General features: G+C 44.0%; 1 protein-coding gene across 1 annotated transcript in view; it reads left to right on the top strand.

Moving 5' to 3' along the window:
- The first annotated feature begins 9,208 nt into the window (after positions 1 to 9,208).
- hip1rb (huntingtin interacting protein 1 related b) overlaps positions 9,209 to 18,253 on the top strand; it is a 34,304-nt gene continuing 25,259 nt past the window's right edge. Inside the window, exon 1 of the mRNA XM_030794438.1 lies at positions 9,209 to 9,301. Coding sequence (XP_030650298.1) covers positions 9,209 to 9,301 — 93 coding nt within the window. The remainder of the gene's footprint in view (positions 9,302 to 18,253) is intronic.

Raw genomic sequence — 18,253 nt, 5'->3', positions numbered from 1 at the left:
GAATTTTGTCAGCGCTATATGTGTTCATTGAACTCATGATTGTAAGCATCCTTTTGTGGACAAAAAAATCCAGAAAAACAGCAGGATGGGGGTTGGGTGCTTGAGAAAAAAAATGCACGGTTTTTAAGAATGAGAAAAACTTTCTTTTTAATCTACCAGTTATCGACTGACGATGAGCCATATCAGTGGTGTATGGCCATACCGGGACAAAGTCCAGTGGGCCGCCAAAAAATCCAGAAAGTTTTTACCGGCCCTGTCTGTCTCTTTACTGGCCCTCTCGGTGTGCCTGTCATTCAGGGTGCGTGCGTGTTCCGGGACTGGGTTCACTGGTTAATCACGATCAAGTTAGTTAATGCGCATCAGAGATGGCAAAAGTAAAAGTAGAGGTATTTTTGCTAAAAAAAAAAATGATTCTAGGTAGAGTTAAAATATCCCTCCTGAAAAATACTTAAGTAAGAGTAAAATAGTCACTCACTTACACTTTACAAAAACGGTTCTAAGTTTAACTCTACTTAGAGTACTTTTTTTTAGCAACAGTACTTCTACTTTTACTTGTGCCATCTCTGATGTGCATTCACATTCTACACTAATCCAGAGAGCAGAGTCTGTCTGCAGTCTAGCAGACTACGTGTCACGCCCACTTTACTACATGACACACCCCCTCAGGTAACTTCCTGGATTAGTATGCAATGTCACAGGCCCCTAACGCTAACCCTAACCACAACCCTAACCATATCCACAGTGGGCATGTCATGTAGTAGGCGTGTGGTGTAGTACTGCAGTTAGACCTACTTGAATGCAAAAGTAGCACGCAGCAGTGATATGGCCAACGAAAGCCATGGATGACAAAGTGTCAAAAAAAGGAGGGGCCAAAAAAATGTGAGAAAAAGGAAGCAGGCATTAAAGGCACAGGTTTCCAAATGTAAAAAAAAAATTTAACATGTTTGAGCATCAACATTATCAAGTGGCCAGCAATGCTACCTTCAAGGAGCAGACTGAAGCGGTGAGATGAATGTAAAATTATAGGCTAGGCTACATGTTCAGTTAAAATAGCTATAACGTGTGCTTACAAAACAACCAGACAGCGCTGCTACCAGATTCTCAGGCTGTACAATGTGCTGACAGATGTGTACCACCTCCTTGGTCTAGCATACCAATCTCTGCTTACCCTGTATCACAGGTCACCTGTGTACATTCATCAACGCCCAAGTTGATTAAAAACAGGCTCAGAAGCAAACTCTCACAAGATCATTTAGAGGCTTTTATGCCGGCAACAGAGAGGGACATCCTGCTCACTCTGGATGCTGATGTGATCATTGAAAAAGTTGCAGAGAAAGTGATCTCCTTAGAGTATAGGCATTGAAAGTCAGGTCAGGCCTTTTTGGCTGGCTAATCAAAAAGCAACAAATAAACAACAAAAACAAACAAAAACTACATGTTTCAATTACTTTAATTATATTCTGTCCGGTTGAAAGATGACAAACATTTGCTTATCTTATTTGGCTTGTTTGAAAATATGTGAAATACCTTAGTACCTGAGTAAAATACATCAGTTCAGATGTAGGCAATGTTATGTTTTCATTTTAGGACATCATCATTGTATTTATTTTAGGAATTTTTTTTTGTTCTCAGTAAATAAGAATTAGTAAGAATGCAAGATTTCTGCTGTTTTATTTTCTATGAAAGATAATAAAAGAAGTAACAACAAAAATTTCTGGAGTGTTATTCACCATAAAACATGACACAAAATGTGATAAACATTTGCATATTTTTTGTGTAGGTTAGGGTTGCAATAAATACATATGTAATTACATTGACCCCCCTAACCATAACTGACTGTTGTATATACTGTACATATGTAAGCAACCCGACCTGACCCAACCCTAGCAGCCTGCCCCAGTGGGCTGGTCCAAGTGGATAAGTCCATCGTTGAGTTTTTTTCCCAGTGCACCCCTGAGCCATATAGATACCACTCCAATAAACAACAGTGTGACTGTTTTAGTGTTCTACAGTATCATTTTCTCCTAAAGTGTGAAATGTTACAGCCTGGGCTGCGAGTAGGCTATATGTTTAGTGGGGGGCTTTGAACTCAAAGTGTTAAGTTCAAACAACAAGTGACTAAAAGTTAAATTAACTTTGAAGACTTAAAAAACAATGTTAAGACAACAAGTGCTTAGTAGTCAACTTTTTCACCTTTAGTTTTTGAATTGAAACAATGGTATTTTTCAATTTGACTTTACTCACATTTTCAAGGCAGCAGGTGAACCTAGGTTTCTAAATTTAACCAGCATGAAATGTTTAACGTGGTACATGATCCGAAAGATTGTTTGTTTTGATCGTTTATGTTTAATATAATGCGCGAACAGATGAACACGCATAAGGCAAACTGAATTCACTAAAACATCCTCAAATTGTTTTTGTTGTTGTCTTTGTTGTTTGTTTGTTTATTTTTTAACCCATGTGCGTTCCTTTTTCATAGCCTGGAAAACAAAAGGGCTACCTTTTTAAAACCAGTGTTATTTCGTTTTTAGCAACAAAAAATGACTACTGTGAGCATTTTAATTCACTGCCCTTTCGTTTTAATGCCCCGAAAAATAAATACTGGCATAATTTTCCCCGGCCTTTACTTGATGCACGCGTTTATTTCACTGAAAGGGTCGTGCATACCGGCGATTGTAGGAGACTCAGCCACAGTGTTAATTTCGTCGACGAAAACTGTGACGAAAAATGTTCGTCAGCGAACTTTTTCTACGACGAAAAGGACACGATAACTAAATAAAAATGCACATTTTAGAATAAAAACTGTGACTATTACCATTACCATTTTACCATTTTCATTGACGAATACTAACGAAAGGATAATGTCAGAGACAGACGAATGGACAAGCAATTATAGCCTCCCTCCTCTGGAAATCGAACCTTAAACATTTTAACTAAAGTTAACTTGGCAACCCGTTGCCAGATGTACGATTATTATCGAATTTGTACAATAATTTTGCTCTCTGTACGATGTACGATCAATAATGCCAAGTCCCATAATGTACAATAATTTGATAATTTTGTGACACTTAGCCTTAGTAGTTAGTAGTTGGGCAGCCGTGGTCTAAAGGGTAGAGAACCGGGCCTGTGACTGGAGGGTTGCCAGTTCGATTCCCAGGCCCAACATCCCCGGCTGTGTGCCCTTGAGCAAGGCACTTAATCCCAATGCTCCCCGGGCGCTCACCAAGGAGGCTGCCCACTGCTCCTGCGTCTGGTGTGTGTTCACTACTGGTGTGTTGGATGGGTTAAATGCAGAGGACAAATTCACTGCTCACTGTTCACAGTGTGTGTGTGCAATCACTGAAATTAAAACTTAACTTAAACTTAACTTAAATTGTAGTCAGTCTAGGGCTAGGCTCTCTCATTTTAATTCAGTTCCCGACACGATCAGGATAGTAAAATATGGATCCTACATCTATGTTTACGCTTCTCTTCTCACAATCTTTCCAGCCAATCATTCTTGCTGTGATGATGAACTCACCACTGTCTTTAACCATGAATCAAATCTTCTTTTACAACTCAGAAATCTGGGGTATTTTATACTGACTGCAGTAACTTACGGGCCAGTACTATACTTATCCAGTGCAATGCAGTTATTGTTATATTGACTTTGTTAGCTAGAAGCAGACGGCTATGTTTTCTTGTTCACTTGACTTGGTAATGTTAATTGTGCATACCGATAACAAGCCTAAGAGTAAGCCTATCTGTGTGCTTGATGAAATCACTATAATGATTTAATTAAAAAATGCAAACTGACGAAAATGTGACAAATGCATTTGACAAAAATGTGATTAAAATGTGTCTAGTTCTCGTTTACTAAAACTAGACTAAAACTAATGATGATCGAATGACTAAAATATGACAAAAACGAATATGTATTTCAGTCAAAAGACTAAAACAGACTAAATCAAAATCACCTGCCAAATTAACACTGCTCGGTAAGGTATAGCCCATACCATCTCAGCTTGGGCGCCTGTCATCCCTCTCACTCACAACAGTGAAAGTCACGCTTCAGTTCACCTTGGCCATTAAAGGAAGGACAAAATGTAGAGCATGGTGACGGTGCCATATTTACATTAGGTCGTTACAGGGGAGAGAAAGTCAGGATGAACTGGTTGTAACAGAATAACAGAATCCTTAAAAATCAATGCGTTTAATTAAGCCTAAAGACACACGTTGCAGCGCTATGCGGTCCATCTCAGCAGAAAAGGGAGATATGGCTGGGCCCTTCCCGAGTCATACTCACCGCTGTTCACCGCTGTAAGGGCAACCTTTGGAAAATGCCTCATTAGTCGATATATTCATCCATAGAAAAATAATCGTGGCAGTCCTAGCGGCAATTACGTTGTGATGTTGAAGAAAACATTTGTTATAATGAACTGAAGCGTTTTAGAAAAGGTAAATATTATTGCGCTGTTAATTGTAATGATAGTTTCAATAAATATAGGGGAACACTATAAATTTCACTCGGGTCTGCGTCGCGTGGGTGTGATGTCAGGGGCTAATATACTGCAATCTTAGGTTGAAGCTGTATCTGATCACTCAGTTCACAGAGTAGTTACGTTTCTGACAATGGCAATACTGACTTTTGAGTTGACTAGTCGGGGACGAGGAAACCCCTCTGGCGATATTCGAATTATCACAGTATTGAAGCGAGGATAAGTGACACGCTTTTCATGGCGAAGTAGTTACAGTATGGCTCCACAAGGGGGCATCATTGAATAGGAAACTCGAAATAGAACAATTACTTGGTTATGACTGCGTAATCATTCACTATATGAGATGAATACAATCCTGTCACAACATCAAAAATATTTGAAAATCAGCAAAATCAAACTTTCCAACACATTAAATTATCGTCATTTTAAGTATAAATTATCCATAACATGAACTGGTTCACCCTCACGTCAAACTAGTCTTAATTTTACATAAAATACTCCTAAAATATTGAATCCAAGTATTGACTCTTTTTAGTTGTTGGCTTTATACAGTGCTTTCAGAAAACTCTCTCTCTCTCTCTCTCTCTCTCCTTCTTTCTTTTTCTCTACATACAGGTCCACACCCAGTTACAAATCTTTCGGTAATTTCTTCCACTCTGACGAAGCCCCATGGGAGACACTGAGTTGAATAAGCCCTTTATCATTTTCACATTCATATTTAAACTCTTTTTAGTATTAGCAGGGTCATGTTGTACTTTACAAGGACTTTATTTGTGAGTGAACATTGTGCTACACATTAAAACACCTCACTTATGACATTAAAATGAAGACTCGAGGTATTTTGAGTGTCCCGTGCTAATGTCACGTCACATATTTACGGTTTGGCTGTCGTGCATAGCACGTCTCGTGTTCTTATCCTTTGATTATTGTGACATCAGATCAGAGCTGGTTGGGGGTGTGTGTGTGTATGTGTGTGTGTTTGTGGTGGGGGGGGGGATTTACCATACCAGCGACACGCTTCTATATGAGAAACAGTTGGATTACAATAATGTAGCAGCGCACTGGACCTTGAGAAGTGTCGCGCAGAATGCCTTTTAAAGCTGCTGAAGTACCGAATTAGGCAGGGGCTAGTCTGGTACATGTGAGTTCCATCGCTTAAGTCCTAACACTGGCATCGCTGGAATGTGAGTTGTCCAATTTGTTCGTTGAAGGAAGCAGTTTTTCCATGTGCTCTTGTCTTTCCCCCTACACACACATACCTGTCCTGGCGTTGGAACACCACACCTGCGTGTCTGCTGTACCTGTTTCCTCAAACACGAAATTCCTGTCACACAGACACGACTTGGTTGGAACTGGTTTACCAGAAAACAGAGAGAAATAAAATCTTAATTGTGATTTCTTTTTCCCTTATTCGCTTAAATTTTATTAGGAGTTTAACAGACTCAGTTCCACAATATTTCTTATTAGGGAGTACATTTAAAATGCCATCGTGTTTTTATTCCTCTTTCTTTTGTGGTTAGTTAGCTGCTGACCAGCCAAAAATGGAAAGCCAGGTTGTAACTTGGTGACTGGCAGTGCAGATATGACCAGTTCTGAGCAACACACCGTAGTGATGTGGTCGCCGCCAAGTGAGAGCCCAGTCTAGTACAGAAACGCCATAGAGGTTCCCCCTTTTGGAAAGAAATCCAGGTCTTGGGTGTAATTTCCTACATCTGCTTGGTCTCTGGCACCAAATGGTTTACAAGCACAGTGTCTTTATTTGATGAGATGGGTGTGGTGGTTGTCCTGTGAATGTATGGAAACAAAAGGTCTTTTAAAAAAAAAGGAAATAAAGAGACAGGTCCTGTCCATCGGCATTCCTGCAGCTCTTACATTTTTGCGTGACTGGATCTGTAGGCATGGCTGCAGTTTTATGTGGTTGCGTGGCAGTGCTTCGCCATACAGCAGCAATTTGGAACCGAGGGCCCAAAAGTTATATGTATTTTGTTGGTGATCACAAATGACGGACTGTGGGAGTGATAGTGCAGGGTTCATTTTCTACCCAATGGTGTTCAGACTGCAGTAAAATAACACCAAATATACCACACCACGAAAACACAACTCATACAGAGAGCATTAAAAATATTATCCATCTTCATTTGGATGGTAGTCATGAACATTTATGAGATAAGGATGAGGCTCTATGACGTCCCAGCACATCTGTATCTGTAACCTAAGTTTTATCGCGTTTGTGAAAGTGTCCTGGAAAAAAAGGTCAAAATGAGGAGGGGAATTTGGCCACAGGTAGAGATAATGTAATTCAGTTTTTACTGGATGAATTCCCGCAAAAATACACTCACAAACACTCCATCAGTGTCCATACAAAAACCAGCATACTCATCTATAGCCAGTCTCATTGGTTCAGACTAGGATTTCCTTTAGAAACTGCATGTCTCTCATGTCTCTATGCCTAAAGCTTAATTCCAGGCGGATTAATTCACTTTCCCCACCATTCTGCACAGATTAACCCGAAGGTAAGCACAGTTCCCTTATTACACTGCACCCTGAGCATATGATGGAGTGATAAATATTAATCTTGGCATAAGAGATGATTCATTGCCTGAGGGAAGACATATGATGTGTCCCATTTTCAGACACAGAAATTGAAGGAGAGGGTGTAATTAAAACAATGTCACCAAGATCTATCACCTGAATTTATGCTTGATTTTCTCTCTCATAATTTCCCTGTATTGACAAGTTTAGTGAATGTTGAGTTTCTTGAGTTCGACTCTTTTCATCATCCTATTCTCTGAAACTACATAAGCCTCTTACTGTAAAGCCCTAGAGCAGATTTATATGCATTTAGAGATTTTTCTTTTTTGCACCATTTATAAGAGCATGTTTTCGGACTGGTGTTACATAACAGCAGGATCACTTGTCTACTCACCTCATCCAAGGTGTAATTTACCCCCTCAGGAGAGAGTGAAGCCTAAAACAAGTGTAGAAAGAATACAGAAAACACAAAATGTTCTGTTTATAATCCATGCATCATTTTAGCCTATCCTCAGATTTAATCCAGTTGATCTAAAGGCAGGCATTGGTTTCCCACCAAATGGCTGTCATTTTCATCCAGTTATTGCGCAGATGAAAATCTCTGTTTGTTTGTTTTTTTTTTAATTCAGCAAACGTAATACTGAACGAAATCTGAGTCCGTAGCCTTATTTTAGTTAATCATGTTTCATCATGTTGGCAAATATCATTTTATACCTTAGGCTGACTGTCATTTCACTCTAAACTGTTTGCAAGCACAGTGGTTGGATCATCCAAAGGACCTATCAAATCACAGGGAATCAAGAATCAAGTCACTGGGTGATTAAAATAAAAGAATGAACTGTTCCAATACAGGCAAATGTGAACAGACAAAACCACTTTCACACAAAATCAAACTCCATTTCCCCCTTCATTCTACACTCCACAGCTGCGATGTGAAAGCCTGATGTTGTGGAGACCTACTGATCGGAGAGACCGTGTAAATGATTTGCTGTTATTTTGGTGTCCAGGGACACACTCTTAGATCCATTTGGCAGTGTGTGGGGGCATCTTGACATATATGAACAAGTTAAGGAAAGAAAATTTGTACCGTTACACCTGGAACCCTAAAAGGGCTTTGGTATCCTTGATCACAACATGCAAAGTAATAATTAGACCCTGAGACTCTGAGATGGTTTCACACAGCATCACAAAGCAACACCATTTTAACAGCAGGTGACACAAAGCGTGGGTTCAACACAAAGTCAGTTAGATCCCAACTCTTCAGACCATGTCATGGTGTTACTTTGCTCAGAAAGAAGAGGTTTTGAAGCCTTTTCATCATGTTATCTTTTGCTGCCAGTTGTGCTCAGTTAGCAGTGGATTCTAAACGTTAGGCCTGCCTATTGGTCTAAATAACGATTACTGCAAAGTTGACGACACACGCTTTTGATTGAGACTGGATCACAGAGGGGTAAATTTGGTCTTCATTTCTGAGGCAGTTTGAGCTGTAAGTCAGCTTCAACTTGAAATCACTGTCCTCCTGTCCTCTTTAAAAGCACAAAATAATCCTTTTAAGACGCTTGTTACAACACAAACATGAGTAACTATTACTTAAAATAATAGGAGACGAGTTCAGAATCCCGTCTAGGTGTGATTTAATTACTTCAAAATACGAGCCCTTTTTCCTCAAGCGTTCCTATTATTTTATATACCTCCTGCATTTAAACGGCTTTGCTTTAAGCCTTACTTTTATGATAATGCATTGATCATATCCGACAGACAAACTCAATGCACCTGTACATTTGCATCAGCAATAAAGGAGCGCAGAGGGCGTGACTTCTCACATGACGTATGTGGAGGAGCGCTCTGACGTTTCATCTATCTCTTACCGGATTGTTGCTATGTGAGAGTTGCTCCCATACAAGCTGATCTAGGATCTCGACTCGCTTCTGGGATACAACACAAAATGTCTTTTCTTCCTTTCCTCCAAGCCGCTATTTAAGTGATTCGACAAGCTCGTGGTTTAATAACGACTGCTAGCGGATGCACCATCGTGGATGTCTCTGTCGGACAACTGAGTGGTTACCTGTCCCTGATAACATCAAGGAAATTACCTCCACATCGCTCTGGGTTTATCACTCTCTTTTAACTCGGCCGTTCTTTTCAAACTGTTGGTACACCGTTGCACATTTTGCGAGCTCAAGTGGTCACAGTAGAGAATGAATTCGATTCGACAGGTGCCCACACGGGTGAAAAACAAACGTACTGAAACTAATTTAGGAGCGGAGAGAGAGCACTTTGAAAAACAGCAGGTAAGCCATCCATTGACTGTGTATTGCAGCGAATGGTGAATGACCAGTTTCGACACACTGTCAGGCAGCCTATTTGTCCTAGCTGTGACATTTCTATTGATGAAGGTTTTGTCTGTTCGGGACGAGCGTGTGTTTCGACAGCCTATGTCGAGCGACATCAGCACAAATCTGCATGAATGCATTACACTCCAGTGGCTCTAACAACATATGCCTCTCCTTCCTCCTCTAGGTAAAGTTAGTTTTCGCCTAAACTCGCTACACAGCTCTTTATCAAATCTAGCGACAGGATGAAGAGGCCGAGTGCTCCACATTCTCAACCCAGTGTGTGCTAGATTTAAATGATCATACATGCTTTAGTTGGAGACGTGTTCCAGCCTATACGACGGTCTTATCTTTTCATATCAGTTTGTGTTAGGACAACACAATGAGTCAGGGTTGTGAAACAAACCAGTCTAGCGCGATCGTAGCTACGGAATACGGTGGGGGCGGAGAGCACCTGTCCTGATACATCCCTCAACCGAACGGGATTACCTCACCATTAAAACTAGGAAATAACAGCGGTGGTCATCACTATCATGTATTTCTATCGTTACATGTACCAGCCTTTCCGAATAAAATTAGATAACGAAGCGATTACTTTTGTTTCTAGTTTATCTCTTGATAGGGAATATTGTGGTATATGTATGCTTTTGGGATTATTCCGTCACACTTTAAAGTATAACTAATGTCTTTTGAAGGAGAATGAGGCTTAGTCACTCATCCTTGTACTTATCCTAGCTCTACAGCACACAAGGCCTATACATTGTTTTTCTGTAGTTGCATGGATGCTGTCAGATTGAGTTAGATATGGAAGACATGGATCACATGTCGGAAACATATCGGGTATTCCCGATTAGTTTAGCCTAATGAGTGCACAAATGAGTGTCAGAACCCTGAATCTTGGTTATAATTCGGTACTCCAAGAAGGTTGGTATGGATGTGTAGGCAGGGTATTACATACATAAATTCCGCAGACAAACGTCTTTATCCTCACATTCTCACAGACGTCTCTATTCTCACACGAACCAAAGATTACTCTGCCATCCCAACTTAATTAGACGTTTAAAAATTCTTTTATGTCTTTGTGCAGTGGCTGCACCAAAATAGACGTGATAATTATAATGATGGTGGGAGATTTGCCGAGTGACAGTGACTCAATGTTGCTTCAATGCTGTTTTCAATAGCAGGCTTTACAATGGCTGCACTGCACTTGTGTGATTGTGTTTTCCATGGCAGCCCCCCTCCTTCTGACTGAAGCCATGGTCATCACCATAGACTTGTTGTGGCGAACACCTGTGAAACTTTTGGACCTGCTAACAGTCTGAACCTGTCAGACTGAGTTATCTCTAATCCACATGGATAGTGTATTAACATACAAGGGCTGTTTTGATTGGTTGACTTATTGTTTTTGTGGAGGGGATTAGGTATATTTACTGGAATATAAAATGAAAGCAAGGCAAAGGTCACTGAAGTGAGTATCAGCTTTTCCAGTGCTGAATGAAGGACTCAGTAAGAGTCCTGCCTGTGTGAGCAGTAGTCTGTAAGACCAGAACAGGTCCAACCCATCCATCCATCCATCCATTTTCTCCCGCTTATCCGGGACCGGGTCGCGGTGGCAGCAGGCTGAGGAGGGTCGCCCAGACATCCCTTTCCCCGGCTACATCCACCAGCTCCTCCTGGGGGATCCCAAGGCGTTCCCAGGCCAGCCGAGATATATATTTCTCCCAACGTGTCCTGGGTCTTCCCCGGGGTCTCCTCCCAGTTGGTCGTGCCCGGAACACCTCCATAGGGAGGCGCCCAGGAGGCATCCTGACGAGATGCCCGAACCACCTCAACTGACTCCTTTCAATGCGGAGGAGCAGCGGCTCTACTCCAAGCTCCTCCCGGGTGTCCGAGCTCCTCACCCTATCCCTAAGGGTGCGCCCAGCCACCCTGCGGAGGAAGCTCATTTCCGCCGCTTGTATCCGCGATCTCATTCTTTCGGTCACTACCCAGAGTTCGTGACCATAGGTGAGGGTTGGAACAAAGATCGACTGGTAAATTGAGAGCCTTGCCTTCTGACTCAGCTCCTTCTTCACCACGACGGTCCGGTACAACGACCGCATGACTGCCGCCGCCGCCCCGATCCGCCTGTCGATCTCCCGCTCCATTTTACCCTCACTCGTGAACAAGACCCCAAGATACTTGAACTCCTCCACCTGAGGCAGGAACTCAGTCCCAACTCGGAGGGGGCAAGCCACCTTTTTCCGGCATAGGACCATGGCCTCGGACTTGGAGGTGCTGATCCTCATCCCGACCGCTTCACACTCGGCTGCAAACCGCCCCAATGTGTGCTGGAGGTCACAGTTTGATGAGGCCAACAGAACCACATCATCTGCAAAAAGCAGAGACGCAATCCTAAGGCCACCGTACTGGACACCCTCCTCACCCCGACTGCGCCTTGAGATCCTGTCCATGAAAATTAAGAACAAGATCGGAGACAAGGTACAGCCCTGGCGGAGTCCAACACTCACTGGGAATGAGCTTGACTTTGTGCCAAGAATACGGACACAGCTCTCACTGCGGCTGTACAGGGACCAAATGGCTCGCAGCAGCGAACCTGGCACCCCATACTCCCGCAGTACCCCCCACAGGACACCCCGGGGGACACGATCGTAAGCCTTCTCCAGGTCCACAAAACACATGTAGACTGGATTGGCAAATTCCCATGATCCCTCCAGTATCCGTGCGAGGGTGAACAGCTGGTCCGTTGTTCCACGGCCAGGACGGAATCCACATTGTTCCTCCTGTATCCGAGGTTCGACAATCGGCCGCAGTCTCCTTTCCAATACCCTAGAGTAGGCTTTCCCAGGGAGGCTGAGTAGTGTGATACCCCGATAGTTGGAGCACACTCTCCGGTCCCCTTTTTTAAAAATGGGGACCACCACCCCCGTCTGCCACTCCACAGGCACTGTCCCTGACTCCCACGCGATGTTGAAGAGGCGTGTCAGCCATGACAGCCCAACAACATCCAAAGCCTTCAGCATTTCAGGGCGGATCTCATCCACCCCTGGCGCCTTGCCACTGTGGAGTTTTCTAACTGCCTCAGTGACCTCTGCCAGAGAGATGGGTGACGACCCTCCTGAATCTTCTGGCCCTGCCTCCTCTATGGAGGGCGTGTCAGTCGGATTTAGGAGCTCCTCAAAGTGTTCCTTCCACCGTCCGACCACATCCTCAGTTGAGGTCAGGACCTCCCCGTCCCTGCTGAGAACAGCCTGGACGAGGCCCTGCCTGCCCTTCCTGAGTCGCCTGACGGTTTGCCAGAACCTCTTTGAGGCCAACCGAAAGTCCTTTTCCATGGCCTCCCCAAACTCCTCCCATACCCGAGTTTTTGCTTCCGTGACAGCCGTCGCTGCTGCCCTTTTGGCATGCCGGTACCTCTCAGCCAATTCCGGAGTCCCCCGTGCTAGCCAAGCCCGGAAGGCCTCCTTCTTCAGCCTGACGGCTTCCCTCACCGGTGGCGTCCACCACCGGGTCCTTGGGTTGCCGCCACGACAGGCACCAACGACCGTCTGGCCACAACTCAAAGCTGCCGCTTCAACAATGGAGGCTCTGAACAGGGTCCATTCAGACTCCATGTCCCCAGCCTCCCTCGGGATCAGGGAGAAGCTCCGCCGGAGGTGTGAGTTGAAGATCTTCCGTACAGGGTCCTCAGCCAGCCGTTCCCAGTTCACCCTCACTATGCGCTTGGGTTTACCAGGTCTGTCTGGCAGCCTCCCCCGCCATCTGATCCAACTCACCACCAGGTGGTGATCAGTTGACAACTCTGCCCCTCTCTTCACCCGAGTGTCCAGCACATAAGGCCGCAGGTCTGATGAGACAACTACAAAGTCGATCATCGACCGTTGGCCTAAGGAGCTCTGGTACCAGGTACACTTATGAGCTACCTTATGCTCGAACATGGTGTTCGTTATGGACAATCCATGACTCGCACAGAAGTCCAATAACAAAGCACCACTCGGGTTCAGATCAGGTAGGCCGTTCCTCCCAATCACTCCCCTCCAAGTCTCTCCATCATTGCCCACGTGAGCATTGAAGTCTCCCAGTAGAACTACAGAGTCCCCAGATGGTGTCTTCACTAGGACACTTTCCAGTGTATCTAGGAAGGCTGGGTACTCTGAGCTGCCGTTCGGCGCGTACGCCGTCACGACAGTCAGAGATTTCCCCCCTGCAACCCGAAGGCGCAGTGAGGCAACCCTTTCGTTCACCGGGACAAACTCCACCACGGCGGCGCTCAGTCGGGGGCTAACAAGTAACCCCACACCTGCCCGCCGCCTCTCGCCCCAGGCAACTCCAGAGAAGGACAGAGTCCAGCCCCCATCCAGGAGTTTGGTTCCAGAGCCAAGACTGTGCGTAGAAGTGAGCCCAACTATATCTAGTTGGTATCGCTCCACCTCCCGCACAAGTTCCGGCTCCTTCCCCCCCAGAGAGGTGACATTCCACGTACCAAAAGCCAGTTTCTGCACCGTAAGTCCAGTCCGCTGGGGCCCTCGCCCCATCCTGCCACCCGTGTGGCATCGCACCCGGCCCCTATTTCTCCCCTCGCAGGTGGTGGGCCCACGAGAGGGCAGCCCCACGTTGCTCGTTCGGGCTGAGCCCGGCCGGACCCCGTGGCAGGTCCAGCCACCAGGCGCTCGCCGACGAGCTCCCCTCCCAGGCCTGGCTCCAGGAGGTGGCCCCGGTCTCCCTATTCCGGGCGAGGTGCCTGTATCTTCGTGTGTGCTAATCATAAGGGCTCTTCTGAATCGCTTTTTGTCTGGCCCCTCACCTGGGACCTCTCTGCCTTGGGTGACCCTACCAGGAGCTTAATGCTCCAGGCAGCACAGCTCCCAGGATCACAGGGACTCACAAACCCCTCCACCACTATAAGGTTGCGATTCCAGGAGGGGCAGGTCCAACCCATTTCCTCTAAACAAAGACCACAACAGGTCCAACCCATTTCCTCTAAATAAAGATCTTTGGCTCACAATCGCTTCTCCCTGTGATGTGTGGTTAGATAGTGTAATCAGGCTACATTAGGAAATCAAGAATGACCATAAACTGAAGTTAAGAGAAGGTTTTAAAAAAAGGAAAGAGAGAAACTCCTCTGAAGGTTCTTGCTTTCGCATGTGCACAGACATGTGGGTGTGTCCATGTGTAAAGACAGAAGTGAACTCAGATGAAGTGGTGTGCGCAGTCGGTGTGTCAACACTGTCGTGTACATACTTACACCAACATGTCATATCAGAGGTCCTGTCGCATGTCCAGGGCAAACACATGAAACCCAATAATTAAAAAGTCTTCAGACATGTGTCCAAAGCTGACCCAGGATCAGCTGAACACAAATCTGACTAATCTGAAATTACTTAACAGTGATATTTCGCTGTTCCAAAGACTCAGGTCTCCTTAGCCTCCTGCTGGAGCCGGTTTAACAGGTTTAGCGTATTCTGATCCAGTCCAGATTTGACTGAGGAAGTGACTTTGACTCTAACTGGATTTAAAACTTCACCGTTCATCTTGAGAGGCAGACAATACTCAAATGTCAGCAAACAGAATCAGAGTCAGAAATCAGTTGTCAATTCCACTTCAAGACAACATCGTTATTAGTTGGCTGATTAATTTTTTTGACCTCTGACTTTTCTGGCTGATTATATATATATATATATATATATATATATATATATATATATATATATATATATATATATTCACTCTGGTGGTGAAAAATTTTTGGAATCTGGGAGTCTGTTAAATCCGCAGTTTTACTTGGTTTAAATAAATTTAAACTTATTTTCATTCTATATATTAAATATTCATCTATAATTCTAGACATTATCATGCTAAATTGCTCTATATAGGACACACAAGGCCAGGGTCTGAATTTGCTCCTTATTTGTGAGTGAGTTAAAAGAGATGACTCTGCACTGACACTGACTGTAGACTGTGTTTTTATAGCAGTCAAGGTTAATGATGAGAGAGGAGACTTACTGAGTGGTTTGTTTAGTGTTGGGCTCCACTGTGTGTGTGTGTGTGTGTGTGTGTGTGTGTTCTGTGAGGGTTTAAATGAGAACAGGTGAATAACATTGATAAAGTCCTCTGATTGCCAGTGCTTGCTACTCATGAACATCTTTCACGACAGCTGCTTCATTATTCTTGAGCTACATAAAAATTCTGGTTTTGAAAGATCTACTTTTTGTAGGCTTGGCTGATCTCCTGTTTTCTCTCCTTACCAGCAAGGTCAAACTTCCCACATAGAGCCGTCTGTTTACTCTGCCGCTGTGTGTGTGTGTGTGTGTGTGTGTGTGTATGTATGTGTGAGTGTGAGAATGTGAGTGCTCACTCTCTCCTATGTGTATTTGGTCAACCATGAATTGGTGAATGCTGCCAAGCAACATAGTGCACCCATGGTGCCACTGTATGAGGCTCCACGGTCTCTATGGAAACCCGGCATCTAGCGGAAGTGTGTGTGTGGGTGATTGCAAGGAGCTGCCGTCATCTTTTTTAAAGAAAAGGAGTAGATGGAGGGAGAGGGAGGCCCTGAGAGAAAGAGAGAGAGAGAGAGACATGGTTAGCCTGACATTGCTGAGCTAAGGCTGATACAGTCTGTGTCAACATAGTGGAGAGAGTTTATCTGGCAACAAGCACACAGGCCAAGCCTCACCCCCGCAACAAAATTACTGATATACTGTACCGCTCCTTAACACAGGACTCATTCCTGCCCATGGATGAGAATAAGAAGTATTTTAAGTTAAAACAGAGAAAAGAAAATATTCAGGAAGATGACACAATGCTGGAGAGACACATCTCCTTTTTGTCACTTAGCACGACAGCAAGGCGATGTCATGATGAAGGAGGTTGTGTTAAAATAGATAAACACGCCAAGCAGAGGACATTTCCACATCTGTGTCAGAGAGCCAGCTGTCATACTCTCATGCCTGCTGGGTTAAACAGTTACTTGGGTAAAAACTTGTTGCTGTTTGGAAGGAGAGTGGGGTTCCAGCTAGGTGGCCATGTGATCATGTCTTTACAGGTTTCTTGCATAACAAAATCTTTTGAGATTTGAAAGAGACAAGAGAAAAATGAGATCTCCTCAGGCCTTGTCTGTGTGTGTGTGTGTGTGTGCACGCGTATGTACGTGTGTGTGTGTGGCGTGGGGTTCTGACACTGTGTGGGACATGTTGGACCTGTTTGTTCTCTGTCCCAGTCCGGGGGGGGGGGGGGGGGGGGGGGGGGGGGCTTTAAGAAGTGGAGAGGTGACCTTTGGGAAAGCTGACTTCACTGAGTTTCAGTCGTTTCCATTAAAACTGGAGGGAGAGAGCAATGAGCTCTGGCTGCTGACTGTGAGAGAAAGGTTAGGGAGAGCAGTTTCCACCATCTGGCAAACGACAGGAGAGCGAGTGTGAGGCAGTGTATCTGTGAACGCTCTTATGCTCATCTTTACAAATTAGTGTGGAAACGTCATGGCCTTGGCAAAGTAATGCCACCTTTAGTCTGGACACAACTTTAAACCCATGTCTGCTCTGTGTGTGTGTGTGTGTGTGTGTGTGTGTGTGTGTGTGTGTCAGTGCTATAGGAATACTCTCCACAGTTGTGTGATTGCTCTTAGGGGTCTCCCTTTTGAATTTTTACATGTAAACTAAGGCCGACAGATCAGTTGTTGGACACCCATTTACAAAGTGGTTTGTCTGTTTGGGGTTTTTTTAACCCTTTTTTGGAGGGAGACTGGAAAATCAGGCTCTTTCCCTCTGAGGTGCCTACTTGGCTACGTTAGACCTGTCAGAGTGGCCCTGAGTGGGTCAGTTCTTCTGCAGGAGTCTCTCTCTGTTTTTTGGGGTTTTTTTCGTTATTGTTGGGTTTTTTTCAGGGCAGGAGGGGCAAAGCTTTGGTCAGCTCAGATTTCTTTGTCTGTAGAGAGCCTTATCTCCCCTGAGCCAGGCTTTGTTGTGCTCTTGCAGAAAAGGAAACATGACACACAAGTTTAAAAAAAAAAAGAAAGAAAGAAAAAATCAGTGAGAATAGGGGGTAGAACTTTTTTTTTTTTTTACTATTGTTTCCATTTTACTAGTGGCCTAGTGCTTGGTTTGGTTTTTAGACGTAGTCATGGGTGTTTCATGTATATTTACATATGACAACCTGTTAAAAAAAACTACTTTTTTCGTCACCCAAACCAATTTTTGGTATGACCTGGTTGTAAAGAGGACATTGTTACGAGAAAATACTCTTATTTTAAGACAGTGTAAAACAAACAAAAAAAACCCCAGTGTATTTTGCATAATCTATTTCTATATTTTCTATTATCAAATTCATTATTATGAGTTCATTCTAAACTTGAAACTGATTCCCTCTCTGTGATCTAATCTTTAGCAGTATTTCCACCAGTTTTATCTTCACAGAGAGATTTCCTCTCTATCCGCCTTCTCTTACTCCGGTTTCTAACTCTGGGGGCTTATCAAGACATTTTTGGTGTGGTCTGGGGGCAGGTTTGGCTTAATTGTGTGTGGGTAACTTTGTACTCCTTTAATTCACTGTAATTAGTACATATTTTTCAAGCAAACAGCATTTTCAAGCAAACAGTTTGCATGTGGTCTCTGATTATGCAATGTCATTTGTCAGTTGACTGTTCCCCCCCTTTCTGAAGTTTCTTAGTCATTCTGAAAACCAAATGTGGCCTTACGATTAATTGTGTTGGGGGACAGATGTGTCACAGAAAATGGCAAGTTTCAGGAAAGTGGTTCATTTAGGGGTACCGCCCTTCTACCTGCTCTGGGCTGCAAGTCATGGTATAAACCATAAACTGGTTTATCTTTGAAATGGATACCACTAGGACAGGCGCATAGGGAGTGTTGTACTTACTCAGTACAGAGAGATTCAGGAGGCCAAAAAGATTAACAAATG

Source organism: Chanos chanos, chromosome 1 (assembly GCF_902362185.1).
Source record: "Chanos chanos chromosome 1, fChaCha1.1, whole genome shotgun sequence".
In the NCBI taxonomy this organism is placed as follows: domain Eukaryota; kingdom Metazoa; phylum Chordata; class Actinopteri; order Gonorynchiformes; family Chanidae; genus Chanos; species Chanos chanos.
This window is presented reverse-complemented; position numbering and strand designations above follow the sequence as displayed.